At 38.3% G+C, this 21,851-nt stretch overlaps 1 protein-coding gene across 4 annotated transcripts in view; it reads right to left on the bottom strand.

The window, feature by feature from the left end:
- Positions 1 to 21,851, bottom strand: part of TOX3 (TOX high mobility group box family member 3) — a 74,119-nt gene that overhangs the window by 9,718 nt on the left and 42,550 nt on the right. For 2 of the 4 annotated variants that reach the window (XM_079316523.1, XM_079316521.1), the window contains exons 2-3: positions 15,901 to 15,966; positions 11,697 to 11,951 (exon numbers count right to left, since the gene is read on the bottom strand). In XM_079316523.1, the coding sequence (XP_079172649.1) occupies positions 11,697 to 11,951; positions 15,901 to 15,966 (321 nt within the window). The remainder of the gene's footprint in view (positions 1 to 11,696; positions 11,952 to 15,900; positions 15,967 to 21,851) is intronic. The other 2 variants (XM_079316524.1, XM_079316522.1) reach the window with 1 other exon arrangement.

The raw sequence follows: 21,851 nt of genomic DNA, 5'->3' as shown, positions 1-21,851 counted from the left end.
GAAATGTTTAACAACAAAAATCATCCTATATCAGAAGCACACATGGAAATACAAGAGCACTGAAGCAGCCACATGACATCCTAATTATTTTACTATATGAAAATTGAAAAGCTCACATATCCAAAAATAATCCACTGAGAATACTGGGAGAATTTTAGACAATATCACAAGCTCTTTTACAAAAACTTAATCCGAACTAAATGTGATACACAAGTATTAAAAGCATTCAAGATTTTTGTAACATTGAGTAAAAACAAGAGATTAGTTCTGACAAAAAATCATTAATTTCTCAAGCAGACAGTATCAAGTTTTGATTGAGCCTGATCTGTTTTACAGCCTTAGATTGAAGTTAGGCAAAACCTGGTGATCTTAAACAAGTCAGGCAAAACTGAACCACTGATTACTCAGCATGACAATCAAACAAGGACATAATGTGTGACACCAAAACCAAAAGAGAAATAACTAGTCTAACTCCTCTGCAGACTGGAATGGCTTTGACTCAGATCAATCTGTTGTCATCCTACAAAGTGCTTCAAACCCCTGAGGTACAGAGACATTTATTGAGGGGAACATTGGCCACCTCTCTGGGCTCTGCAGTGCCAGGGCTCTGCATGGAGAGCAAGGGGTCTGGGTAAGGTGTTAGGGAGCAGTTCTTTAATGTGATGAAACCTGGGACAGAGAAGCTCAAGGCAGGCAGGATGGGGCCCTGAGCAACCTGGCAGGAAGGATTCCTGCCCATGGCAGAGGGGTTTGAACGAAATGATCTTTAAGGTCCCTTCCAACCCAAATATTTTTACCTTTCTATGATTCTAGTTATATACCCAGATTTTCAAAAAAGCAAAATATAGTCAAAAATGTTTTCTCCTTCACAAAACAACTTTATGGTGACTGTGCAGGCACACTTTCTTACCCTGTTGCACACATTATAAAGACATTCAGCACTTGGTTCCTCGAAGGCCTCATCAAAGGAACCATAAAGGTATCTGTCCATCAAACTATCCTACTCCCAACAATTCTAATCACTTTAGACACTCATGCCATAGAAGTCATATTTAGTCCTATTGCTAAAGGACACATCTCACAGCCTATGACTAATGCATAGCTTCTTTACATTGATTTGTAAAGGAGTAAGTTCTCAAAAATATATAAAAAATATCAATTCATCAACAGACACTGGAAAGCAAATAATGGAGTAAGGAGATTTTAAAAAAAGAAAATAAAAATTAAAATAAAGGAATGTGTAAACTCTCATGCCTTAATTTATAGTTTTATCAAAGGTGTTTTTCAAGGTACCATGGAGTACTAAGTAAAAAAAATATAGTAATAAAAGATAATTTGTTCTTCTATTAGCAACTCATTAAGCATCCAGTTCTTAGTATAGCTTGTAATAGAGTTAGTATTTATTTTGACAAATAAATGCATCCATCCATTACATTGAGAGATGTCCTAATTTCCATGTACCTACCCTGCATTTTAAGAATCATTTTCATTCAGTAACTCTATCCTAAATTCCTACCCTGATATAATTTTAATCTCTGGGAATATTCAACAAGACATTTAAAAATATAACTAGGAAATTACTTTTCAGAACATTTTTGAGCAGTACTGAAGTCTTGATTAAAATGAATGTCTACAGCCTTCCATCATTTAAATATGCAATACCTCTGGTGAGACTCTGGTCGTGTGAGGACTGATGGAAGTGCCCTATAGAAGTGCCTAAGGAAATACCAAAATAACTAAGGAATAACTAAGTAAAACCCAACATTTATGGCTATGTTCACTGTGCCCTGGTTTCAGAAGTTGACTAAAACTATTATATATTCTATTGCCTGAGGAATTCATCACTGTCAATGTAACATAAGCTGATGCAATATTTTAAAGGATGTATTTAAGTTGAAGCAAATGCACTGCAATGTAGAGTGAAATCCTCAGTTGTCCCTGACTGTAAATTACTCCCTTTACTTTTAGTCAAGTCAGCATATCACTAGAAGAAATCCTCAATATTCTTTTTCTCCACAAGTAAAGCATAGATAAAAGAATCCATTAATCTAAATTTTTACAGGATTGGACTTCACTGCCAATCAAAACAAATCAAACTAACAGGATGCTTTTCTCTGTCAGAGATTAAATCCTTACTTAATAGAATACAAAACAGTTGCACTTGGTACTGCCACCACTGAAGGAGTGTCCTTCCTCTCCCCTCCACACACACCATCATCACTAATAGAGCTGTCAAACTGCAGTTATCAGGAGATCCTACAAGCAGCAGCTTCTTTTCTCTGGCAGTGAAAAAACTCCCATGTTCCACTTCATGTCTCTGTAAAAAAGTAAACCTTACCTAATTTGATTCCCCAAAAAAGGTGTACAAGAAACAGTACATGCCAATTTGTAAAAAAAAAATAAAAAATTGTATCGTAATCTGGACCTAAGAGATGGGTTGGTGACAAGAGGTTGTCACACATTCCATTGCCTGAAGAACATAAAGAACATGCAAGTTTTTGGTCTTTGTGCCCATCCAGTCCTTTACTCTCTTCTGTCCACACATAAACCACAGAAGAGACATGAAAAGATTAAAAAACAACAAACCAAACAAAAACCAAAACCCAAACCAACAAACATGAAGGCCCACTGATTTGCTCTTTAAATCTGAGCAACTTATTTTGGGGGTCATGGGGCTACTATGGAGGTCATACAAGATAGATATATTCTCAGAATCAAATCACTCATTTGTGGCACTGCTTCTTGCACTGATTAGTTATACAACATGCTGCATAATATACTGCAGATATATATATATATTATGACACCTGGCAGTACAAAGTATCAGTTTTATTCCTGCCTACCCCAGGGCTGAAATTTTGTCCTTTGTGGCTTGTGCATGATTCCTTGAGAGAGTATCTGGAACAAAGGCTAGACAGTGCTAAAGGAATATAGTGGGTATTTATTAAAAGGTCTCCAAAGGACACACCCGGGGCAGTACAAGAGTTACACCCAAGATGGATGGTGGGTCATGAGTTTTCACACTTTTATAAGTTTTGATCAATTTACATATTGGGGTTAATTGTCCAATTACAGCTCCAGGTTATGAAGTCCCAAACTCCCAGATTGCTCTCCTCAATTCACTGTCATTTACAATTTTTGAGCCTGAAGCTGCAATGGTGTCCTTGGTTCTCAGGCTGGGAAAGGATTGTTTTGTCTAATTGAACTGTGAAGAGAACTTGCTGACACTTTCTATGAAGTTTAGAGTTATATACTAGTGCAGTACAGAAACTGAAAAATGTGAAAGCTAAAGCTCAAGGCATCAGCATAGGCACCTGGGATGTTTTCTGCAATGATTTTCACCACCAAGCACTTGTTAAAGGCACACACTGCAAATGCCATTAATGCTTTCCTTGCACCACTGACAGGGGTGGGAGGTGCAATGCAAGACCAGCAAACCACAAATGAAAAGCCCTTGTGTGGAGGGACACTCAGGGGTCAGGCAGCAGGAGCACAGGGACACCAGGCAGAGCAGCACCACCTCAGAGATGAGATTGCAAACACCAAGGGGCCAGGGCAGGGCCAACACCCAGCTACCTGCCAGACCAACACAACTCCAGACCCCAGGACCCACCACCTCTGCAGCAAGGTGCTGTGGAACCAGCCATTGACAGCATGCTCAGCTGGGAACCTCTAACAAAACACTGTGGTGAATACACAAAGCTCACAGCAAGATCAGTCACACAACTACCAAACAAAGGGACAAAGACTTTCCTCTGAAATGCTTACAATTCTTTATTCAAATTCTTACTGGAGATGCCCCACCATCCTATCCTTGAGTGTTTTCTCTTTGAGAACTCTGTTCTTACCCAGTTACTGTCCTGTGAGCTTGCAGCTTCTCATGATCCCCAACCCAGGCTGAAGGGGTCACACATCTTGGTTGCCTCATTTGCTATTGAGTCCTTCTGCTCTCACAGACAAGGACAGGCTGGTCACAGCCTCCACCCACCCACAGTGGCTGCTGCTGCTGTTTTGGCACCAATTAATTGACAACTTCTTTATAACTTAATGTTTACACCATTTTGTAAGGCATATTAACAGACTCCCCACTCTCCTCCTCCCCAGCTTCTACCATGCTTTAGAGCATATTGAGTGGCACTCCTCTTGGACAAGGCACCCAACAGCATGATCACAATACATGTGTGACTCAGATCACAGATCTGGGCTCTGATCTGAGGAGTCTCTTGGCATGAGGAGCTTCTCTCCAAATTAGCACTACAAGTTTAGGTCTGCTGTATGCAAACAGTGACGACACATTGCAAACAAATCCTGGATAGCTGAAATTAAGTCCCAGAATGTCAGATAAACGCTGTTAGCAGTTTTGTTATAACCTCCACAACTCAGGTGCTTCAGCTCCCAAATCAAAGGCAGACTTCAAAGGTCCTTATTATGCAGTAAAGATCGTGGGGAGAGAGTGAGGGAGCATGACAACTAACAAACATTATCAAAGGTAACAAGAATTGTGCAAGAAATTGCAGAGGGACAGACTCGGGTTACATGGCATTTTTATGTATAAAAAATGCTATGAGTTGGTAGCTGTGTTCAGGAGTATGTTTTCTTTAGGTTTTGGGGAGATTTTTCTTTTCTCTGAGGTTTCTTTGTTTACTTGTTGTTGGTTTCTAAAGTAAATCAGAAAAGTAGGTCTCATTATGTTTTATATTACCAGACCCAGATATGTTCTTCTTCCAGCTATCTGACAACATAGAGTAATTATAAACTCTAAAGAGACTTCACATTTCCTCAACACTTGCAAACTGGAATTGGAAGCTTAGTCTTGGGTAAGCTGTCCAAGGGGACACATGAATGGTAACAGCAGGGAATAGCAGGAATTTCAAAGGAAGTTTCCAAATTACCCAAGAGCAAGAGTGGCTGGACCCAGGTAAGCCTTTGGCCAGGTACAGCACCTGCAGCATCTGCCTCATTCAGCTGGCTTATAAAAACAGCACCTGGTTTTATCACTTAAACTCAGAAGGCAGAATAGCTTAAAGCCATGGCCTAGGCTTAATGCACAGCTGGAGTCCACAGCCATAGATGTCTGAGTTCCTTCTGAGCACAGCTCTTAGAAATATCAAACACTCTGCTTCGGCTCCAACTCCTGACAGCTTTCCCAGTGAGCTACATCCTTTCTCCCAGATGCATATGGCACCTTGTGAGTATTTTCTGAAGCTGATGGATCTTGATTTAGGCACTATTATTATATAATAGTCAGTCTCTTTCCCCAGACTGTTCTCCCAATGTTACTGTGCTTCTCTTCTTTCATGCAGGACTCCCTCATGATATCAATAGGCAATAACCTACCTGTTTTAATTTTTATTCTTTTTTAGTTTAGCTTAATGCCTGCTATTCAGAGAGGTGTCTTTGGCAACTGCTGCCACTTTGTTTCCTATGGACAGATTCTTCCTAGCAGCTACTATAAGTGGCCTATTTTTAAGAACAGCAGAAGACATTTCCCTCTGTCATTAACAGGGGGCCCATGCATTGGTCTGTACCAATGAGCAATGAGAAAAGAGTATGTCTCAGAAAAATGACTCTATCATCCACACTGAGAATTACAATGTCACTGAAATAGGAATGTCACTGATATGAAAATCTTCACACTATTGTTTAGCAGCCCAGCACCATCTCCCATCAGGCCAAAGTCACAGCCCTGTGCCAGAGCCACTGCTGCCTCCAGGGCTCTCAGCCCATCACCCACCTGCCCCCAGGGCCCTTCAGCTGGGCACCCACGTGCTCTGAAAGGGAACTGCAAAACGCCCAACTACCTCATCAGGTGAAAAATTAAATATTTACTGCCACACCGAAGAAAAATAAATTCCTCAGTAAAGACTTGGAAGCTCATCAGCAAAGCACCCAGCAGGGAGCTGTGTCCCAGCCCAGCTGGGAGCAGCCACCAGAGCTGCCAGCTGAGTCCTAAAGGTCTCATTTCCAGAGCCTCCCTCCTGTTCTGTACATGGCCAAATGTCACTGCTCGGAGCCGCCCGAGCATCCTTTAATTCAGGGTTGCTTGAGATTAATTTTTCCTGGTACCACAAATTCTGAAAACCAGTGGCAATAACAGCTGCCATTTCTGCTGGGAAAGGCCACTGCAAACCAGACTAACACTGTTGATTTAAAGCCCAAGCTTAGCAACTCAGCAAAGAAATCCAAGAAAAAACAGAAGACAATCCCTTTTTCTAGCAACAGTAATTGCCATTTCTATAAATTGATACCTAGAAACTTGTGAAATTTGTTGTACATTTTGTATCAAAGATGACAATAAACACATTCATAACAATAACAAGGGCTTGTTTTAATAAACCATTCCAGGCGTTAAACACATTAATGACCCATGAAATAACTGTTTCATCTGCAACAACATTAAACAATGTTGTTATAACATTTTATTAATTGAAAACCTACTCCATTCTCTCCAGATAGGAGATTACTGACTGGATATTAAAAGAGAGATGTAAAAATAAGTTTCTTTGTAAAGGAAAATTAAACATATAAGTGAGAGGCACCCAGTCAGGTGAATAGTGAAATAACCATCTCTTGCCAATTTCAAAGCAACATTTTTAGCTCTTAGTATTCCAATCTTATGTTAATCTATTCACTTAAAGTTCATTAGTAATTTGGGAATTTAAAATACTAAAAAGGGTTTCAAGCTGTAAGTAAAAGGCACCACTGCTCAGAACCATTCATTATATTTCTATTGTATGCAGCCTTTAATAAGCTCAAATTTGCACTTCATCTCTTTAAGGCCACATTCTTGAGGTGTTTATTTTAAAAGTCTCTTCTTCAAGTAAAATCAATAGTCACCATTGTGTCTTTGATTTGAGCACAGTGCCACTCCTAAGGAGAATATAATTAAAGATGAACATATTCCACTATGAATTAGCCTTATCTGTGCAGAATCCTGACTGCACTGGCAGCATTGCAACAATTACAAAATATAAACAGGCTCAAATCTTCATCAAATAGGAAACACATTTTCTCTAGCAGAATAAGTAATGTATGTAAAACTATCAGTCTGTTTTTCTAACAATCATACGTTTTTGAATAAAAGAAAAAAAATCTGACTGCAAAAAGACAATTATTTTACTGTCTGTTTCTTAGATATCAGAAAGAGAATTTTGAAATTCATCAAAGCTAACCTTCTGTTATGTACAACAGGCTAAGCTGAAAAGAATGTTAACAAGTTCAATTTTCATTCAATCAGCACTACTGCTCTCTGAAATGTTTCATTGCAGGAAAGAAATAAAAATAATCTATATGGTAATTATGAGGATGAATCCCCCAGTAACTTTCAGCTACATGAAAGGTCAGTTCTATTCAAGATATTTTATCAGTCCCCTGCACATACTCCTGTCCTGTCATTTTAAATCTGAACAGCATTTTATTTTCCCATTTACAGCTACCTGCAGAATTAAGTACTTAAGCCAAATAAGAAAAAAAAAAAAAAAAAAAAAAAAAAAAGAAATGTTGAATGCTGGCAAAGGCTATAATAGCATGGAGATAAATCGTTCAGCTGCTCTCTCTCAAGCCTCTGGGGCTGCAGATTTTTCTTCTCCTGGTGCACTGTGGGTATTCAAAACTTGTTCAACATGATTTCATTTCATTTCAGGCACTGCCTGAGAAAACTAAATTACAGAATCAATCATACAGAAGGTCAGAGTGAGACTTCATTACAAGTATTGCATGCTTGCATGAATATCTTTCATTTATGACTGACCCAATATGTCACAATAGCTGTCTAGTAAAAATAATCCACTTTCTGAAATTGATGTACTACTGATGTCAATGCTACTCAGCAGGCTGGGCAGATTAGAGAGAGGTGTTAAAAAAAGGAACCCTCAGGAGCAAAACTTGTAGTTTTATAGAATTGCCACAGTTTGCAGATTAAAATATTTTTTTATGGGCAGCTCAACAGAAAACAGCATTAATATAAAATATTGGGAGTTGATTTTTAATGAGGATATTGCTGTTGATTTCTGCTTATTTATATTCAAGTATTTATAGGGATAATATTTGCATCATGTAAATCCATGCATTCTTTGAAGTCAAATGTACATCAACACTCCATTTTTCAGTGACTCCTTTTTGAACATTAGAATTTTATTTGCATGTTATTAAAATATTAAAATTAATCAAATTGCCTCCGTTTTATCTCCTCTTTTTGTTGCTGTTGCCTGTTTTTAAGCATTAAAAATTCTGTAAAGATAAACATGTTGAGTTTCTTGCCAGTAATAATGAAGTTAATCAGCATTGTGACAAATTGTCACTCTTTCCATAGTATGTGTATCATAATAGCATAAACAATGGTTAACTCACCAATACAATCTTGAGTAATTGCTAGGTCACGTTTATGCTGAGAATAAATATATAGATATCTTGCACCATGAATACTATTTGCAATATAATAGTACAGAAAGAACATGTTAAATCTTTTTTTCTTTTTCTTTTTTGTTTCCATGTGTGTGTCTTCCTGTGAGTAATATGTGAGATACTTGCAGAAGCATTATGTGGTACCTAGCCAACTCCATACCCTAAGGGAGACATAGGAAAACCTTGACATAACCTATTTTTAACCATGCCTCTGGCAATTCTGCATTCAAGTTTATAGGTGAACATGTCAGGTAGTACATAGAAAAAAGCCAAAGACACACAGTATTAATCATAATTCTGTCCAAGCCCATTTTATTTTTTCAACATTCGTGATTTAAAATCTCATGACATTTCTTCAAGGTGAAATTCTTCTACCAGGCTTTGCAACAGGGTAGGACTACATTTACCTAAATTAAATATTGCTTACAGTGAAGCTCTCTAATGCTTCACGAGATAAGCAATAAACTCAATGCAGTTAATATTAAAATAATTTAAGTTTGTATTCAGCTCAAGAAGCTTTAGTGATTAGCAGTATACCATTAATACAACATTTAAATAAGACTATCCCAGCATCGCTGGATAAGAACATTGTTCTGTAAGTGTATACGAACATCATAATTATTTTACAACCCCATCTTTAGTTCTTTCAGATATAGTAAATTCAATTGACCATGAAATGAAATTTCATAGTCAAAATGCCTCCTTTACATTTTTTTATTGCTGTAATAAAGCTTTTATAGCTCCAAGGCAAGGTAATTCATGAAATTTCTAATTTAAAGATGAATTCTAATATTATTAATAAATATTTACCAGTTTAATAAAGTGCACATTTTCTACATAAAATATTATATAATGTTTTCATTTTTTATTTTTGAAATACAGATTAACTGCTGGAAAATCTGACTACTAAAGAGAGCTATGTGAGTTCAAGGGAAAGCTATGTAAGGACCTTCTGTTAATGTTTTTAAATTTCCCAAAGCTACCTAGCATTTATGAGCAGAAGAGAAAAAGACTACTGACTAGAATACAAGGGCAGGGGCCACTCCATCTCACAGCATGAAACAAATCAAGCAGTAGTGGGCAATGTCTGACACACAAACCTCCCTACGTGGCTCCTCCATATCAAACCACACAATTCCTCATCAACTCTCCTCAGCAAAAATGTAGCACACAAGTTCCCAATCCACAGCTTTGAACTGGAACTCACCCTAAAAAATGCCACTGGACTACTGGGGTAAGAAGGCAGGAGCTTCTCTACATCTTTTCACCACCCTGTATGGGAATAAATGTTCTCAATGGAGTCAGTGTAAACTGTACCATTGATTTCTACACTGTGCAGTGGAGGGAAAAGGCAAAGATGTGGAGCCTCCCATTCACCAGAAGAGGTGAGTGAAGAAAGACAATCTAGAGGCCTCTCCTGGTTGGAACTGTTATGGTGACAGCATTTACTCATGGAGGAATCACATTCAATGAAAGGTTGCAAAATTAAAGGGGAAAACTGGGCCAGGTTACAAACCCCTCTATAACACTGAGGGGGCACTTGGATCCATCACACCAATCCAGCCCATAACATTTTCTGACCAAGTTTCATTGTATTCAGTGCACACACTTTCCATCACTTTTGTTTTCAGGCACAACATTCCTAACTCTCAGGTTTTATTAATCTGATCTTCCTTCAGAACATGTACAGTGCAAAATGAGATCTAAACAAATACTATATCCTTCAGGGCCTGTGTTAGGCAGTGCCACAGAATGACTGAATTCTGTACCTCCCTAGTAGGGAGCAGCTTGTGGTTCACTCTGCATTAGTGCTAGCTACTCTTCATGACCTCCAAAGAAATATTAAAATTTGCAATGAAGTCAGCAGCCTGTAGAATTACAGAGAAATATTTACTGCCTGTTGGTTTGTAAATCTTTAATTAATTTTCACTTGCCAGAATAATAAAAAAGAAATCACAACATAACAACACAACCTTTATTACAGTCCAGCAGTAAATATGTATTTTCACTATGCCAAGTTCAGCAAAAGGTCCTATATAAAAGAGCTAATCAGAAAAAAATATAGTTGATGTAAAATATCTGTTCAAGCTAAACATTCACTCGCTCTTCAATATGCAACACAGAAACTAATTCTAATTGCAAGCACTGAGTTTAAAATGCTGAGTAGGATAAAGTGGCTCACAGCTGTGTCTCATGGCTGGCAGGATGGATGTCACTGCACAAAGCTCTCACAAACCCACCCTGGGTGATCCCCCGAGCCCAAAGGGAAACTGCACCACCATGGGAACTGCCCCGTGTGCCTCCCTTGGAGACTGCAGCCCTACAGTGCATGGGTTCTGGAGCAATCCCCACACCTCCCTGCTTTTGAGTGTTCTAATTAGCTCTGGAATTAGCCTCACAGTCCCCATCACTCAGCTCATGCCTTCCTATTCCTGAGGGCTCAGACACAGCCCAGGAAGAGACCACCCTGCCCCAGCCTCTACAGCCAGCAAGAGCACTAGGCACAGCAAAGTCCTTTTATGGCCCTATATTTCTGAGCATTGTCAAGGTAATACATCCGTATCACTTCTCTTATGAGTTTTAAAAAAATTAATTAATTCCCCTTTATAAAGATTTAACCCATGGAATATACAAGGTATAGGGAAATGCACTGCTTTTTTCCTTCTGCCATACTGTGTCTGGCTCTCCTTCTGAACTACTCTCAATACCGCACTCTCAAAATATCCTGATGGATGTCAGATGTGGGTCCTACACTTCAAATACAGAAAAGCAATTCATTCTAAATGCTATAGTTCACCCTGGCCAACACTATGGTCTTTCAATTTTTGACACCAGTGCCAACTGTATAACACATTTTTGAACTCTAGGAGCACTTGGGATGCACATGATGCCAATGGATATGGGCTTCCAAGTCCATTCCCAAAATGAAAATTCTGTGTTTGAAAAGCCTGACTGCTTCTTCACAAGAGATTTGTTCACAAACAGTATAACATTGCACTGTACTTAACAAACATGATTATTTTGCTGAATCCACCAGTATTTAACCCTTACCCATTTGGCAATTGCCTTAGGGAACTGAGTAACAGCAAATCATTGTTTGCTGTGTAACAACACGTGTGCCATTGTTCATACAGAACACGCCTGGAACATGACACAGAACACTGGCAAATGCTTGGTCAGGCACCCAAGAAAACACACAGATCTTCTGAGGGGTCAATGAAAACAGAAATGGCACAGATCTACATGTGACAGACACCACTAGGCAAGGGGAACACAAAAAGAACCAGACCTACCATATGCAATCCATTGCTGTGGATGACACCGTCCTGCTCCACGAGATTCCGGGATATTGTAATGGAGGGAAGATCCAAGCTCTGCGGGGGAAACTGAGGCGTAAATTCATTTCCTTGTGCAGGCAGCTGGTCTGCAAGGCCCTGAAAGGGGAGCAGGATATCTGCCATGCCCAGGGCAGGGTCTGACTCGGGCGGGGGGGTAATGGGTGGGATTTCAAACTCCTCGTCCCCAAGGCTTGGCGTATGGAACGTCTGCTGGAAAAGGACAGGACAAGGCAAACAGTGTCAGGGCACACAGGGCTCAGCAATCACCTCCACACCTGCAGTACAAATCTCAGTTTGTTCTCAAATGCAAACTCTATAACCAACAAAAATTTTAAGTTTCGTATGCTGAATGGGTCTGAGGATCATTCTGATTAAAGATTTAAGTCTCATTATCATATGGCTTAAATGGAGTATCAGTATTAACAGTTTTTTAATGTGTACTTAATTAGCAACATCTGTCTGTTGTTAGTCCGAATATCAACTACATTGGATTTGGCTGTATAACAAACTGCCACTTTATTGATATGTTACTAAAATAGCACAAACAGCTTACATTACTCTCACGCTTCATAAAACACTGACAATTTCGTAGCCCACACACAACAGGAATTCAGCACTGACCATTTCACATCTTTTGTTTGCTTTTATCCACTAACAAACATGAAATATTATAATTCTTTATTTCTTTTCCATCCCCAAAATACAGTGAAGCCTTTTACACACAGGTTGTAATTTGGAGGAGAGGTGTCTGAAAGCGTGAGGGTGATTACAGCAGCTTCCAGTGCTTTCTGAAGCAAGCCAGCTTTGTTGGAACAGTAGGTTTGTTATGAACTAAACACCTGTTAAGATGCCTTGAGCAAAACATTTACTGCCAGTTATCTTCAGGGTTTGTGCATGTTCGTACTTGTGCATGTGTCTGTCAAAGATAATCTTTATTCAGAGCCTGTATCTGGCTTCAACATTGCTGACTTTTATTTGGGAGACAAATGAGCTACGCTTATTCAAATTTTTTGAGAGTTAAATGAACTTTCATGTATTATTTCAGGTCCAGTGCTACTTAATAATAGAAATTCAGTGCTTGAAATTAGGCCATTTTAAATGTACCCAAATCAGAACTGCCTTGATCAAATTGGGCAGTTGGCAATCCTAAAATAGGCACTCTTGTCTTGTTCTGGACATGCAAGGCTGCTCTGGGATTTGTTTGTTTGCATTAGTTCAGGATTCAGGTTGGGGTGGGAGGGAGAATTGTTTTATGTATTAATTACATTGTTCGAAAGAGTGACTTAATGCCAGTTAATTTAAAAATGATAAGTTCAGTGAAAGATCTCATTAACTGCTGCAAATTGTCATCCTTCAAACTGTTAATGATGATATAAATTAATAACCGCTTGAGAGAAGATGGAAACTGAAACACAAGAAAAACCTTTGCTTGCATATAGAACCTGTCAGCTGTCATTATTGGTCTCACACCAGAAATGATGGGGTCCCAGATTGCTGCAGTCTGCAGCACCATCAGAGTCTGCTGAGACTGTGCCCATCTCGCTCCAACTGCAAGGCTCTAACTTAATTCTGGATGTGAAGGCTGGGCCTGGATTAGGCAGATGCTTGACTTCCCCACTGCTGTATTACAAAAGGTGTGAATTTTTCTTCTCATGGACCCCATGGTTCACAAGCACAAAGGATGGATTGGCCAGGAGAAGTGGCTGGCTAATGAACATAACCCTATGGCTGCATTTGCAGTTATTTTGGCACTAATGTGGTCTAGTAACAGATGCAACTGTAATTTGTGACTCATTTGCTACCCCATTACTGCTTAATGAAATCTAACATATCACATTAACAATACGGATAAACACTCATTCTTGATATGTGGCATTTGGCTGTTTTCATTACCACTGTAATTAACACTTGAAATATTATTTCAATAAATATTTAAGGTGCTTTAAAATGAGTCGTAGTAATCATGACATAGAGACAGAAAACATAAAGCAAATGTGTGGCTTCTAAGCCTGAATGTGCTCTAGGATTACACTCTTAAGGCATTATTTACAGAAATAAAATGGCATTCTAGCTCAGCAGTGCTCAGGCCCAAAATAATACTGAGAAAGCTACATTCATGTTAATGCAAAACCACTATAATTAAATACATTGTAATGCAGTAATTGCAAAGTAAGGTTCACGCTTTAATATGAACAGTAACACTTAATCATATTTTTATTCCTTGTTCAAGCAAAAGGGTTCAGTGAAATCAGTATTATTATAGTACATTTGAACCCCTCTTTACTTGACATATTTATGAGATATTAGTAATTATAAGAACTGGATCTTTTTTCCCCATCTAAGAGAATAATTCCAGGACAGCTGCAGAAATATATAGCACAGTTTAATAAGAATACATTTTTTTGTTAGAAAAGTAGCAGTCATCTTAATACTTACAGCTTAATACAAATTGGAGAGTAAAATGATGAATATCTTAACATTTTTTAAATCTGAATTTGATTCTGAGTGTATAATTTATCCTAATATGTGTATATCTTAAATAAAAACAAAACAAAACAAAACAAAATAAAAAACCCCCAAAAACAAACATAAAACAGACATAAGATTGTGAATAAAATAGATGTAATCTAAGAAGAAAGCAAGCCCCTTAGTGAAGTAGCCTTAAATCCAAATCACTGGGCTATTCAGTCTGTAAAAAAAGCCTGAATAGCATGCAATTTGGGACTGCAGAAAGGTGGTGTTAGGACCAAAAGATGGTATAACATTTGTGAGATTTATCTTACCAATCACATTTTTTAAAGTTATTAACTTTTCAAATATTTATATCTCACACATATATTAAAAAAAATACAAAAAACCTGTGTGCATGGTTAAATGCCATCTGTACTGAAATGTTCAAAACATTTGTTCCTTTTGATAAAAATGCAAATCTGGAGAACTGTTGTATCAACATATAACAGCCAATGTCTGACACGGTGAATTATCACAGCTGGAATTAAATTGTCTCTGAACAGCTGCTGGCAGCAGAGCTTTCATCAATGTTTGATTCAAATGTAGGAAAGAAATTCTACAGAAAGAAACATCATGTTGTCATTACAGATGGGGTTTGTGTTCATTATCACAAATAACACTGGAGCTAGTGCCAAACAATATTCCCTTATCTAAGCAGTCTTGCTGGGTAAAAAGAGATGGTGACCATTGTATAAATGATTCATAAAATCCTACCCTTAATTCTAACCTTCATATTTATTGTTACACCTTTCTGCTTATTTTCTCTGAGGTCTGTTTTAGAAGTGCACAGGAATACCTGTGACTGTGTCCCCACTTACAATACAAAAATCAGGCCTGGTTTTCTACCCTTGCCTCATGCTGGGAAGATCATTTGTGATCACCCTATAAACAGTTCTTGTTCTCCATATTGCTGTGCACAAACTAGATAGTGCATGGAGTAAGAGCTTGGGTTTCAGGGATGAGCAAAGGCAGTTTCTGTCTGGATTTGGGGTTAGGACTAGTGTGTTGGTAGTCTTTTAACTGGTTATAATATAGTTATATATATGGTATATTAATGGCCCCACCTAGCAGATACATGGAGCCTGGAGTTCCCACAGTTTCTCCTGTTTCCATTCTCAAAGGCAGTGATCAAATACATCATCTGCATGACCCAGCCAGCCTCCACCAGCCCAGCCTCTGGGTTTGTTCTGGACCCTGGATTCAAAAGATTCCTTGATGTAGCACATACACATCAGGCAACAGAGCTGGCTTTGCTTTTCTATCTCGTATGAGTATTAAGAACCCAAATTAAACCATTTGTATCTATAACAAAAATTAGAACATTAGCTAGTAATGACTATTACTAAGCTTGCTTTCAAAGTGTACACCTACTGTGCTTTTTATTTGTTTCCTTCTGTTCATAATTTTTTTCCATACATAAAGCAGATTTGTTTCTATTGACATGCTATGTAAGTAACAGCCTTATGGACAGCTAAATTGACTAGTAATGGAGAGCTGTCAGGTTATTTTCTTTCTCATTAAAGTCTTTATTTTGTGCTCCATAAAACACACAGAAATTCGGCACTTCACTCTTCATCCATTCAAAGTCTGTTAAATTATCACCACAAACAGCAGAATATGAGCATAGATAAAAAGCAAAAACATCTACCTCATTTGCAGCAAGAAATGCATTATTTGCCTCTGCCATGTTCATGTAGTTGTTATTGTTTCCAAACTGAAAGAAAAATAAATATTTGGATTTAATGTATGCCATGATAAACTTTCCTTTACCCCATCACTGGCACAGAAAAGGTTGGGGGAAGAAAAAAAAAACAACAAAACCAAAACAACAAACTTATTAAAAGTATTTGCAGATGTTTTTTGAAGTCAGAACTCAATTGAATTCAACATTATCATTATTATTATTATTATTATTATTACATACTCTGTACCCCCAGTCTTTACAAGTCAGATACTAATGTGTATCTCTCCAAATTTTTTTGCCCATGCAGCAAAGCCACCCCAGAGACCGAAAGATGAATTTGGAAATTAAGAATTTGTTAGGAAGAGACTCCCAGGAAGGACATTTCCACTCTACTACATCCTTTCTGACACTGTAGTATTTCTGCCAGTGCTCCTGACCCGGAGGATTGCTGCAGCCAGAAGCAGCTGCTGTATTCCTGCTCCAAGTAGACCTGGCTTCCAAGAGCTGAAAGCCAGTGAGGGGAAGAATGAGAATCTGCAATGCTGCTCCTGAAGTCCCATTCTTTCTGCAAAGTTGAAAAACAATTTCCCTTTTTTTGTCTTTCCCTCCAGTGGAGCTCCCATCTCCCAGTGAACACTGACATCAGAAAATTTTGCAAATCAGATGAACTGACACGGAGACCCCAAAATGTGCCCAGTGCCCCCTCCCTCCCACTGAGGTGCAGCTCTCCTGCCATGTGCCATCAAAAGGGATTTCCTCCAGTGCCAGGCATTTCCTCCAAATTATCAAGTATGAGCATTTGTTGAGGAAGACAGGTACTTTTACTTCTACAGACTAAACACAGGCAAGAAAGAGATTATCAGCATAATTCTGTGCCTTATGCCCTTGAACAGCACTTCCAAAGGCAGGCAGGCTGATATCCAGTCCCAGGGGAGGGAGGCACCCAGAGTCTGCTCCCAGGAACAGACACCAGGCATGTCAGGCAGCTCTGGAGTCAAACAGGCTTTCACATGTGCCCACTGCTGCTCCCAGGCACAGAGCACAGTGCAGGCACAGTGATGAGCAGGGGAAAAGCCCCCATGCTGGCCCTACCACATGCTGCTGCTAATGCCACACTGGGCATTCCTCCCTTAACTCCCATTTTATGGTTCTATAAAATATTTTTTTCCAGAAGGATTTGTTTTATGTTATTTTGCTGGATCTTGGTGGACCTGCACACCTCTCCTCAGCCCCCAAGAGCAAACACTCCCCACAGCAGCACAAGCTGTGAAACCAGGGCGTGGGTATGGGTGACCATGCACTTGCACAGGTTGTTCTTCCCAAACAAGAAGCTCTGGGGTGAGTTCAAAGCAGCTGAGCCTGTCCTGAAAGGAGAACCACTTTACTTCAGCTCAATTTGCTAACTGTACTTGGTGCCTGACTGTTTTTAGCAGTGAAATGTTTCACACTCTGCAGTTTCTCACTGAAGGGACCAGGGATCTTTCCAAGAAAGGCTCTTTCCCTGGAAATTCAAACATCCACTTCTGGCAATAAGACAAAGTTAAAAGGAGATTTAAAAAAAAAAAAAAAAGAAAGCCTTGTGTACCTGATGGACTGTCAGATTGACTAAACAGGACATCAACAAAATTAAGAGACACTCATAGGGAAGGGAAGGAATGCAATATGAGATCCCTCATTCTGAAGTAACAAATTCCATTTGTGTACTTATCATTCTGAATCTTTCAACCTATAACACATGTTAAGCAACAGAGGCCTTAGCACAATATGTAGGCTGCCTCATAGCTATTAAAACTCTGTTATCCCCAGCTATGCAGATACTCAAGTAATGTCATCCATTTTTTAAAAGCCCAGATGTCACCCATGTTTGGAGATTAAAAAATTCAAGTAAAATTGCACATTCAAATGACTGTTTTGGCACATAAGGATGTGTGTGTGGATTTGTTGCACAAAGACACTACTTCAGCTCAACAGTGCGATCGACAGGATGGAATTTTTCCTGTCAGTGGCAAACTAAGAATGATTTACATGAAATACTCAAATGGCTCAAATAGAGCTGTTCTTTCTACAGTAACAAAAAAAAAAAAAAAAAAAAAAAAGGGCAAAAAAAATGAAATCATGTTTTCAAAGGATACCTAAGGGCAAAGGTACACTAGACAAGCAAAAATCCTAGTGTTAACTGGATAAATAAGTGGGAACAACCCCCACCCTATTTTAATGACCTTAGCATCCTAAAGGCTCCAGTGCCTCAAAACACAAATGTGGCTGATTTTTTCCTTGAAGAGTAAAATTCTACATTGTTCTGATGTACATGTATTGCGCACAGCACAGCTACTGCCTTCTGATTGCCAGGGTGGTTTTCTTATTTTCTGTTCTACTAAAGTAAAACAAAGGGGAGAGTGACAATTTAATTTTCCATTTTATTAACACTCTGGAAGCAAATAATATAACAAAGGATGCCAAAGCTAAAAGTTGCAGATACATATCCTTCAAGTCATTCTGTTCTTAGGCTATAATATTTAAGACCCCATTGTGTATGACTCAGACGCTGATGTCAGAAACAGGAATATTTCAGCTTTTGTTAGTATGGATCACAACTAATATTCTTTACATTTATTTTTTGTCTCTGAACTAGAAATCCATTGAAGGCACATAACAATTATCAGTGAGTATTTCTAAGATTAAACTTCCATATTATCTAATGGTACCTATAACAACAAAAGAAAATAAAATGGTTATTATCTTAAGGACCTAAACAATTCAAAAAACAAATTAAGCTTAGAGTGAAATAAGAACTGGGTTAGAAATCCTCTTCTGAACAGTTAGTCTGCGAATGTAATTACTGAAGAAACTACAGCTAATCAGCTGTGAATTGTATCCATTAATTAGTATTTGCCCTGGAGAAATGAGAAAAATCAGTAACAATGTTAACACTGCAATGCACTGATGAGTACTGAAACACAGGGCCCTCAGCATTTAGTCAAGCAGGTGGCTCCAATGGTCCAAGTAATTTAAAAAGCTCTCACCTGAAGTGCAGAGCTGGAATTACAAAGCACTTCTTGCATATCTTTGTATCTATATAAGGCTATAATTAATGGCTTTTAATTTAGAAACACTTTGTGATCAGCTGGGAACAGTTATAAATCATTCTAAATAGAACAACGGGTTCTTACCCATTTTAGTAAAATAATTTTTTTGTGAAAAGACTCTTGTTGCAGACAATATTTTTCTCCATTTATTTTCTTCAGAATCCCTTGCTCTGACCCCTCATAAACAGCTCAGAGCATTGGTGCAGTTGACAGAAGGGATTCAAATTAAAGTGGAGACTCAGCAGTTTGGCCTGCCCAGGTGGGGTCCCAGAGGAGTTTCCCTGGGTCAGAAGAGCAAGATGCAGCACCTAGCCCAGCTACCTCTGTTTTGGGATGGTGCTGGGATGCTTTGCTAAGAACTTTGCCAGAGCAATTAGCAAATTTTGCATAAACTTTTTCATCTAAAGCACTCAGAGCATTCTTGCTCTGTAACTAGGAAAGAATGTCTCCAGCTTCCTTTGGCAATACACACCATTGCATTACAGTTTTTCCCTTTGGTTTCAGTTCAAACTCTCTCTTCAGTTTTGATGAACACATTAAGTGGGAGTACCCAGCTGACTGCCACCACCAACCCATGGAAACCACACGCATCTGCCCATTTCAGGAAATGAACTGCACACAAACAAAGCCTCTTCTGAACTTGCTGTGAATCACAGCTTCCATTCTTCATGCAAATCACTGCATTAAAACTGTGTTCAGTCCCCTACTCTTGTATGTTGGAAGGGCCCTGCTGAAATTCCTCTGGGCAGATATGAAGACTGGAATGAGACTGGATGCTTGGTTCACTAACACCTTACATAAAGCATGGCCAGAAAATTCATTAATTCCAAAATAGCTGGTTGAAGCTCTTCTTTTTGACTGCCAGACCTGAAGCCAAACACCTGGTCTTACTCAGCTTCTCTAGCAAGGGTGTAATATTGTAATATTTGTAATGCAAAGGGAAAATTCACACCCCCTTCTTCCTCAAGAGATGCCCTAAAGAAGACCAAATCAGCTCCTGCCCAGCATTGTGGATCAAATCTGTATCACTGCCTCACTTCTACAATGTGATGTTTTCCTAGACCAAACCTCTGGGGCCAAATGTTAGGCTGTTTGTAATTCAGGGGATAAGCCACTTGGAACTGACACAGCACAGTGCTACTTGGGTTTTCAAACTACCCTTTGTACTCACCAGAGCTTAAAAATTGGTTGGTTATGAAAGCTGAGACTAATGAGCAGTTGTTTTAAGGCAGAATTCTGATATGATGAAAACCACAGAAAACCCTTGGCAGCTTGGGATAAAATCAGTGATTAAATGACCACTGAGTCTGAATTTCTAGTAAACATATCTTCAGAAAATCTCAAATGTTGAATTGTGGCCACTCTCTGGGCTCTTGGGCAACTGTGACTTTCTCATTGTCAGAAGAGATAAAACAGGCAAAAGAGAACTTCACACCACAAAACTATAATAGTTTAAAAAAAACCTTCAAAACTAATGCAAATAAGATTTGAAGGTGTTACTATTACGAACACACAAAATAACATTTTGAACCTATAAAAGTTAATCAGAATTTTGATACTGATTTTAATGGAGAAATAATTTTATTTACAATGTTCAGTCATTAGCACTTTTTACAACCTGTCTTTAAATCAGCTGTCTTGTGGTACAACTCTAATCTGAAAAGCATTAGAACCCACATCCAGCTTATATTTCCTCAAGAGGTCACATACAGAAATACATAAACTACTTAAAGCCAGACATAAAGGAGCACAGGAGACTTTTATCTCAGCATCTCAATTGAACAAAATCAAATGTTTAAAATACCAATGCTTTTATACTCAAAAAGAAATTTTAATTTGCCAGGAGAATTTGTTTAATATATATAAATATATAAATAATAATTATTTTTACAATACTGCTGTTGAATAATGCATCCTCAAGGAGAACCACCATTGGAAAGCTTATTGTTCCAGCACAGGAAAGTAACAAAACCATGAAATGTGAATAAATGTCCCAAATGAAAAACTTAAAATATATCCAGAACAGGAATTAAACACATTTTATCCTCTACTCATAATTAATCCACCAATTTAAATTTTGCATAAAAGAAATTACTGCAATCTATACTCAAAGACTGCATATCATATATCTGAGAATTTTTTTTTTTTTAATAAAGAAAACCGTATCCCAACACTGACTGCAAAACAGAATTCAGACTTAGCTTTCATGACACTAGCAGTCTTTTCATAATTATTAGTTAATGTTCAGTCAAAATACACATTTCAAGTTTGTCAGGATAGTATTTCTAGTCATATTCTCACTGTCTGTAGAACAAGCTCTAAGGCAGTTCTGTCACAGCACTACATGTCTATTTGTGTATGTATTTTAGGCAGTTACAGGTCCAAATTCAGTTATTCCTGCTGCCAATTTACTGCTTATGGAAAATGGCACCCTCAAATGATCACATTTTCAGTATTTCTGCAGTAAAATTAGAACCCATATTTTTTACAATATAGCCATTAATAAAATAATTCTTTTATGGTGTGAGCATTCTTGTGGTTTTCATATAGAGAAATATCAACTAGCACAAATTTACATTATGGCAAGAATCTCAGTTTTATCTTCATATTTGGCAAATTAATTCCTCTGAGGTTACACTACCCTTATGAGTAAAATGAAAGATAGCAATCCCAAAAGATGTAATTACAGACCAAAACTAAATTACTTTGCAGGTCTAAGTACTGTATCTTAATAATTTCACTGGAGAACATCTTCACTGCATTTGGGCAGATTTGATTTTGCTGCCTGACCAATAATTACAGCTCTGGCAAATACAATGTCTGATAAGG

Source organism: Erithacus rubecula, assembly GCF_903797595.1.
Source record: "Erithacus rubecula genome assembly, chromosome: 12".
Lineage (NCBI taxonomy): Eukaryota > Metazoa > Chordata > Aves > Passeriformes > Muscicapidae > Erithacus > Erithacus rubecula.
Note: the sequence above shows the minus strand (reverse complement) of the source record. Positions and strands in the feature narration are given on the sequence as shown.